The sequence below is a fragment of the Delphinapterus leucas genome, chromosome 9, assembly GCF_059928025.1.
Source record: "Delphinapterus leucas isolate spDelLeu-1000000601 "Yukka" chromosome 9, BTC_Dleu_Yukka2, whole genome shotgun sequence".
NCBI lineage: Eukaryota > Metazoa > Chordata > Mammalia > Artiodactyla > Monodontidae > Delphinapterus > Delphinapterus leucas.
The window spans coordinates 68981928-68990022 of record NC_143137.1 but is presented as its reverse complement, the minus strand read 5'-3'; the positions used below and the strand labels follow the sequence as shown (position 1 = coordinate 68990022).

General features: G+C 37.0%; 1 protein-coding gene across 1 annotated transcript; it reads left to right on the top strand.

Moving 5' to 3' along the window:
- The first annotated feature begins 208 nt into the window (after window positions 1-208).
- Window positions 209-6665, top strand: SOSTDC1 (sclerostin domain containing 1). The gene is made up of 2 exons (XM_022590030.3): window positions 209-573; window positions 3061-6665. The coding sequence occupies exons 1-2, from the start codon at window positions 369-371 to the stop codon at window positions 3474-3476; spliced, it is 621 nt and encodes a 206-aa protein (XP_022445738.1). The 5' UTR covers window positions 209-368; the 3' UTR covers window positions 3477-6665.
- Window positions 6666-8095: the final 1430 nt, after the last annotated feature.

The window sequence follows — 8095 nt, the reverse complement described above, 5'->3', positions numbered from 1 at the left end:
GAGACAGAGACAGAGAGACAGAGAGACGGGGGGGGGGTGCTGTAGTTACTATAGAGTGTGCCTGGCTGCTTCAGCTCACAGACAACTGATGAAGTCCAACTCTGAAATTTCAGGCAATTTGTATACCAAGCTCCTCCTTTTCTGTAGTCTTCTCTTCCATTGGTAAAATTCTTTTGCAGGGTCATGTAGGGATCCCACCCCTTCTCTGTGTTTTCACTCTGAAGCTTTACACAACTTTACACCTGAATGAACGCCAAACCTCAGTGGATATATAAAGGGAAGCTTGAGGAGGAATTTCACAGTTACAGTGCAGAAGCAGAGGGAAAGGAATTAACCAGCTCTCCAGCCAAGCAAATCCTCTACTCACCATGCTTCCTCCTGCCATTCATTTCTATCTCATTCCCCTTGCATGCATCCTAATGAAAAGCTGTTTGGCTTTTAAAAATGATGCCACAGAAATCCTTTATTCACATGTGGTTAAACCTGTTCCAGCACAGCCCAGCAACAACAGCACGATGAATCAAGCCAGAAATGGAGGCAGGCATTTCAGTGACACTGGACTGGATCGGAACAGTAAGTGTGTTTTACTTCCATGGATTTGGTTTTTTCTTATTTGGTAGCATTAGCTCACATTCCTGTAGAACTCTTTCATTGCTAACTAACCTGAACCATATACGTTTTGCTAAACAATCTGGGAAAATCTGCTGCACGTGTATATTGGCATTCTTCCCTACAAAGTTAACATTACTAAAACAGTGATTTGATAACGTAGGCGCAGACTTAAGTTTCTAAACATTCCAAAAGAAAATGTTTCCAGGAATTAGACTGTTGCTTCTTTAAAATCATGCAAGATGACAATTTTTACAAAGTGTTGTTCTAGTTAAATTCAGATTGTTTTCTGTTTATTTCAGGACATGTGCAATTTTGGTAAAGTGTATAAAGGTAATTAACCAAACCATGTATGGGAAATCACAAGGGAAAAAAAAGAAGCTTTTTGGGGGGAAAAAAATGGCTCACACTGATTTCTAAAACATGTCTAGTGAAAAAGTTGAAGTTTGGATGATGATATTTGAGAAAGAGGGGTAAAACTAAAACCATTGGAGAATCATATTCTCCAAAATAATTCCTCATTAACCAGATCAAAATTTAGGTAACTGTATATTTCTGGGAGAGACTGGGGAAACTTTCATGACTTTAGAGATATAAAATAATGACAGTACAATAATATTTTGTATAGAAAATATTTTTCTTCTTTTCTGTTTGCTTAATTGACAGACTCATTGACCATTAGTTAGAGGGATTCAAATTTCTTCTTTTACTTCACTCCTTTCCTTTAGAAGAGTTCACATGCTAGTAATAGGGTTTTAAAAGAGACACAGAGAAACAGTACACAAGAAATCTTACACAAATCTTTAGCTCGTCCTCAAGCACTCGTCGTTCAAGTGCTAAAAGGAGTTTCAACCTCTGAAAAGTCAAAGCAAGTGTGACTGTTAGTGTCTTTCTAAGAAAACCAAGGTGTTTTAATTTTCATGAGGATGGTTGCTTTTAGGTACACAGGAACTACTTTATTATTATTAGATTACCGAGCAATGTGGTGGGTATTCATTGTCAATGAACTGTCACTGCAAAAATGCCAAATCTCTATATGAACAGGAACAAAAAGCTAGACAGGTCAAAATCATCTCCAGCTGTTTCCAGGTGCATTCCTAAGGCAGCTTCAGGAAGGTGAACTGAATCAGAATCAGACAGAGTACCCTGACCAGCCAGCTCGTTTACACTTTAATTTCAGTCTCATGCTCTGTACCCGCATGGATGTACGTGCATATACCTTAAATTTTTTCACAACTATCACATCCCTTTAGCCTATATCTCTCACCTTACTAGTACTGTGGTACAGAGCTGACGTAAAACTCCTAATTTAGTATCTACTTCATACTAGCTTTCAATATTCTATGCAAGACCACTTCAATGTCCCTTATAATTTTTATTTTTTAAATTTCAGCAGTCTGTACTTTGAAATGTATATATATTTCTGGTTAACAAGGCTCGATTTTTTCCCCCAAGCTTGTTACAGGCAATTCTCCTCAAGTTTAGATAACAAAGCAATGGAAAGGAAAACTCAAATATTTCAAGATTAATTTTTGCTTTAATTATGTAAGGCATGTAATGAGAAACAGTCAATTAGAGAACATGCTTATCAAATTCAAATGACTAAACAAAAAGTTTGCCATGACCAATATTCAGGAAACGAACACCGTAGTTCCTTTTGCAGTTGTAAATCAGACATGTTAGGCATTTTTCTGCCATAAAATTCATGGAAATGTAGCCAAGTTGTTATGGCAACCATACGTTCCTGATTTAGGGGGTTTTATATTCTTTAAATATTGAGTTGTAGTGACATTTTGCATTTAAACACTTTAATATTTGTGTTTTTAAAAGTCAGCTTGGGAATTTATGCTTAAAATGCAGTTATTAAGTTTGATATGTAAAATGTCAAACGTACACATATGTATATATGATTCTCTGCAGCTGAATTTTATAAGTGAAACAAAATATTATGGGTTGCATTGTACACAATATTTAAATATTTTCTCAATAGATTTTTTTAAAAAAACCTAATTAAAAGCACTTGCAGACATTAACTAATATGACCCATGAGTAAAAGAACATTAAAGTATACTCCTTCTTACCTCATTAAAGAATGAATATTTACACATAAATGTAAGGCCTGCTTAATACTTATTGAGGAGTAAGACTAAGAAAATGGGATTTTCATATACTCCAGTAAGCTATTAGCTAATGTTATACATGAAAAAAAAATCAGGCCCAGTTTATTTTATTCCATAAATTGTAGCCATATAAGCTGATAATTTTCATGAAAGCTTTCTCTACAACCATCCAGGCAGTGTTTTGCATTGTGAAAATAAAATGGGTGTTCGCTTCCTATTTGGCCATTTGCTATCATTTGGACATTATTTTTGTCATTGCAGATTACTTTAAAAAAAAAACTGTCCGTTTGTTTTTTGCCTCTGATGCACATTTTTTTCCTGTTTCCTGCAGCTCGAGTTCAAGTAGGTTGCCGGGAACTGCGTTCCACCAAATACATCTCTGACGGCCAGTGCACTAGCATCAGCCCCCTGAAGGAGCTGGTGTGCGCTGGCGAATGCTTGCCCCTGCCTGTGCTCCCCAATTGGATCGGAGGAGGCTATGGAACAAAGTACTGGAGCAGAAGGAGCTCCCAGGAGTGGAGGTGTGTCAATGACAAAACGCGTACCCAGAGAATCCAGCTGCAGTGCCAAGATGGCAGCACGCGCACCTACAAAATCACGGTGGTCACCGCCTGCAAGTGCAAGAGGTACACGCGGCAGCACAATGAGTCCAGTCATAACTTCGAGAGCATGTCTCCTGCCAAGCCAGCCCAGCATCACAGAGAGCGGAAAAGAGCCAGCAAATCCAGCAAGCACAGCATGAGTTAGAATTCAGGCCCTCCAAACTGGACTGACTGGTAACCATCTGCTTTACAGATTTGATTGCTCGGAAGACTCAAGCCTGCCACTGCTCTTTTCTTACTTGAAAATATATGCTTTCTGCTTTGATCAAACCCAGCAAGCTGTCCTAAGTATCAGGAGCTTCTTTGGAAATAGCTTTTTCTTTTTCAAGACGTACGCACATCCATGAGTGGGATTTGCATTTAAATTCCACACATCCTGTAGTATTAATTCCACACATCCTGTAGTATTAGTTCTTGAAAGACTGGTGATACTATACACATCACTGAATCATTACTTTTTAAAAAGGAAGAGGGCTTCTCAGTTACCCTTCATTTCCCAATCCATCTCCCCCACCCCCCAACAAAACCTCTTCAGAATTGAAAAGTTTAAAAAAAAAAAAATTGTTGCCATGAATCTTCAGGTTAACACTTCAGGAAGGTGCTTTTTTGGTAATCTTCACGGGAACAGTTTAGCAGCCAAGAGTGATCGCCCTTTGAAAGAGTGAAAGACTTCGTGACATTTCACTTCAAAAATAAGCCCTGTAGCTTTTTACAGTCTCATAGTATGAAATTATACCCTGCATGCTGACCCTCGCTTGGAATGCCAGAAATGCATGGCAGCAGCTAATAAGTAAAGCTGATTAACTATTTATTTGTCAATGTTATTATTTAATGAGCTTTCACAAGTGATTTTTTTCAAAATGTTAATTTTTTATGTTCTGAAGCTTTTTCATGTATCTAAATATTTTCTTGTGTAAGTTGTGGTTGATCTAGAAATAGGACAATACATACTGTAGATATGTAAAATAAATATTTCAGTCTCCTCATTACATATATGTTTCATCATGAACTTTATCAATAGTATGGATCTTTTTAAATCAATAAGATGCTTTGTAAAGATGAAATATGTAATACTTTCTTGTTTAATCTGTGCAATCGGAAGGTGATTTAACCTTCAATTCCATCAGTTTCTTTTAACAAAAATAAACACTGCTAAAAGTTATTGTCTTTGTCTCTAACATGTATAAAAAAGTACGTGTTTACAGAATAAACGTATCAGAATAATTGCTTTTTTTTTTTTTAACTTATTTTATTTATTTATTTTTGCTGCGTTGGGTCTTCGTTGCTGTGCGCGGACCTTCTCTAATTGCGATTAGCAGGGGCTACTCTTCATCGCGGTGTGCAGGCTTCTCATTGCGGTGGCTTCTCTTGTTGCAGGGCACGGGAATCTAGGTGCCCGGGCTTCAGGAGATGTGGCTTGAGGGCTCTAGAACACAGGCTCAGTAGTTGTAGCACACGGGCTTAGGTGCTCCGCGGCATGTGGGATCTTCCCGGACCAGGGCTTGAACCCGTGTCCCCTGCATAGGCAGGCGGATTCTTAACCACTGTGCCACCAGGGAAGTCCTGTTTTTTTTTTGTTTTTAATTAATTAATTAATTTATTTATTTTTGGGTCTTTGCTTCTGTACGAGGGCTTTCTCTAGTTGCGGCGAGCGGGGGCCACTCTTCAACGCGGTGCGCGGGCCTCTCACTATCACAGGCTCTCTTCTTGCGGAGCACAGGCTCCAGACGCGCAGGCTCAGTAGTTGTGGCTCACAGGCCCAGTTGCTCCGCGGCATGTGGGATCTTCCCAGACCAGGGCTCGAACCCGTGTCCCCTGCATTGGCAGGCAGATTCTCAACCACAGCGCCACCAGGGAAGCCCCCCTGCTTTTTTTTAATATAAGGCACATTCAAGTTTTGATAGAAAATTCTATATTAAGAAAAAAGAGAGGGATAGGGAGACCATCGATTCAGTAAATAAGACATTTGAGTAAGTTGGGTGGCAATCCAGCAGTGAGTTGTGATAAGAATATGATATTTAAATATACCAAGTCTACTGCTCATTATAATCACCTGGGGGAGATACAAGACCCAATGCCCAGGCTGCCATCCAAATGACATCATAGTTTCTGAAGATGGAACTCAGATATCAGCAGTTTTTAAAGTTTTCCAGGTGATTCTAATATGCAGTTAAGTTTGAGAAAGGAATTGTGGAAAAATCACTACCATATGTTGGGAAACTTTGAATATTTGAATAATATTGCAGGGTCCCAAAACCAAAAACTAAAACAAAAGAAAACAAAAACTAGTTTTTCACTGTTTTCAAGTTTGACATGCCATTTATTAACCAATGTAATGGGTCTTGAACAAGATTATACAGTTAAATAACTGTTTTGTCAATTCAATCAATGATTGATCCCATCACTCCAAGTGAAGAAAGCCAAAGAGGCTTCATTACGTATTGACAAGATCTTGGTTTTCAGTTTTTGGCTCCTGAGCATGAAGGAGTCCTTAGTGCTTTTTTGTGGTAGATTGTTCTTTTTGTAATTATGTCTAAAAGTCACATGTATATGACATAAATCATACTAAGCTAAATAAGGACGTTAATGTTGTCCCTTCCCTATGAGAGGTAGGAGAGTCTCAACATACATAAAGACGAGAAAACATCTCTCGATTTTGTAATAATGCCAACTATTGTATCATTAAATAAAATAATGATTCATAGTCCACTATTGACTTATTTTCTAGTCTTATTAACTAGATCTTAAACTACTTCATATCATTATATCAATGCATGGAACATTCATAATAATTATATCATAGGTTGAATATACCAAAAATGTATTATTTCGTATGTCTATTTTACTTGCTCATCATTGCCCAATATGGGATATTTAACATAATAGAAGACTTAAGACACTTTGGCCATTTCTTCCTTCTCAACATCAAAGCACCTTGTATAGAAGGCCTTGGAGATGGTCTTAAAATTAGTGTGTCCTAAGGCCTGAGGCATAAAAAGGAGTTGACTGGACAATGGCTTCACAATCAAGAAGACTATGTGGTTGCCTTTTACTAATAAAACATTGAAACAAAGGCTTTGGTGATAAAATACTAAAATCATCACTAATTTGATTGTTAATAGTATTTAGTAAGTGAATGTACTAAGAAAAATGAAATGGAATAAAGCAAACTTATAAATAAGATTAGTCTCGGCTAAGTCAAGGATTGGATCCATTTCTTATGGTCACATTCAACTTACTGATCCATTTCAGGCCATGTTACATTGTGATGCATTCAATGCATGGTATTTAACATCAAATGACAGGAAAAGGTCAGCAATCAATAAGAAAAGCCTAGGATACAATCAGTCACTCAGTGAAGTAAAAAGTTAAACAGAAAGAGTAGCTTTGTAGTTATTATTTTAAAATGCTAAAAAGCACTTGCATCTTAATTGCTGATTATATTTCAGCCTTTGTTTTTCTCCAGTTAATTCACACATTCCAGTCTCATTAAACTGCATAATTGTATTCTCGCCTTAGTAACTATCATTTCAAAATGGTGATTGTGATCATTCTGGCAGAGTCTGACCTCTAGTTTACATCATAATATTTATCAATTAAAGATTTGTTTATCAAATTTATTTTGCCCAATATGGATAAAGAGCTTTTACTCAAGTGGCTTGATAGATAGAAGACAGTTTGATAGATAGGTAGATAGATATATATTGATATTTATAGTTATATTAGATATATATAGATAGGTGTTTTTATCAATAACAAGAATGGAAGAAAAATTAATAGTACATATACAAATAAATAATACATATAGTGTGCTACACCTACGCTAAATATGGACATGGAGCCTTCAGAAATATCTATTTGCAAAAAAATTAATATTTTAACTACAAATGGTTTATATTTATTCATTTATGCTAGTTACAAATAACCACTAATTGGCAGTACTCTGTTAGCCATGTTTATTTTACTGTATACTTTTTGAAAAACAATGAAAATTAGGGTGTGTTTCTTTTAATTTAAAAAAGACTGAATTTTAATCCATTCCTGGCTTGTATAAAATTAGTAAGTTTGTTTTGTTTTGTTTTTTTAACGGTACGCGGGCCTCTCACTGTTGTGGCCTCTCTTGTTGCAGAGCACAGGCTCCGGACGGCAGGCTCAGCAGCCATGGCTCACGCGCCCAGCCGCTCCGCGTCATGTGGGATCTTCCCGGACCGGGGCACGAACCCGTGTCCCCTGCATCGGCAGGCGGACTCTCAACCACTGCGCCATCAGGGAAACCCCAATTAGTAAGGTTTTGCCAGAAGATCATGCTGTATCATTCACCCTACGCTACTAGAATGATTTTTAAAAATTGTATAACCTGATCTATCTATTTTGCATCATATTTAATAGATATTCAGTAGGTTATACTAGGCAGTTATGAATGGAAAGAATAGTATTTAGCCAAAACAAAACCAGGAAAGTTCCAAATTGCTGAGTAAAATTGAAGCCTTTGAGAGTTTAAATTTAGTATGTTGGATTTTTTTTTTTGCAACCATCATGAAATTTAAGTATCAAAATCTAATTCATTACATTTGAAATTAAAGTGTGGTTTGGATTAGACTTAACTCTTGAAAATGGTTTTTAGCACTAAAGTGGCAATTCACTGCATACCATAAATTCAGCATTTATACACTTTCTGTAGTCACATATTCTAATGAAAAATAAAATGCATGGCAAGCCTTTGATGAAATCCTGTAGACACTCAGGAGTTCACTGGGAAAATGA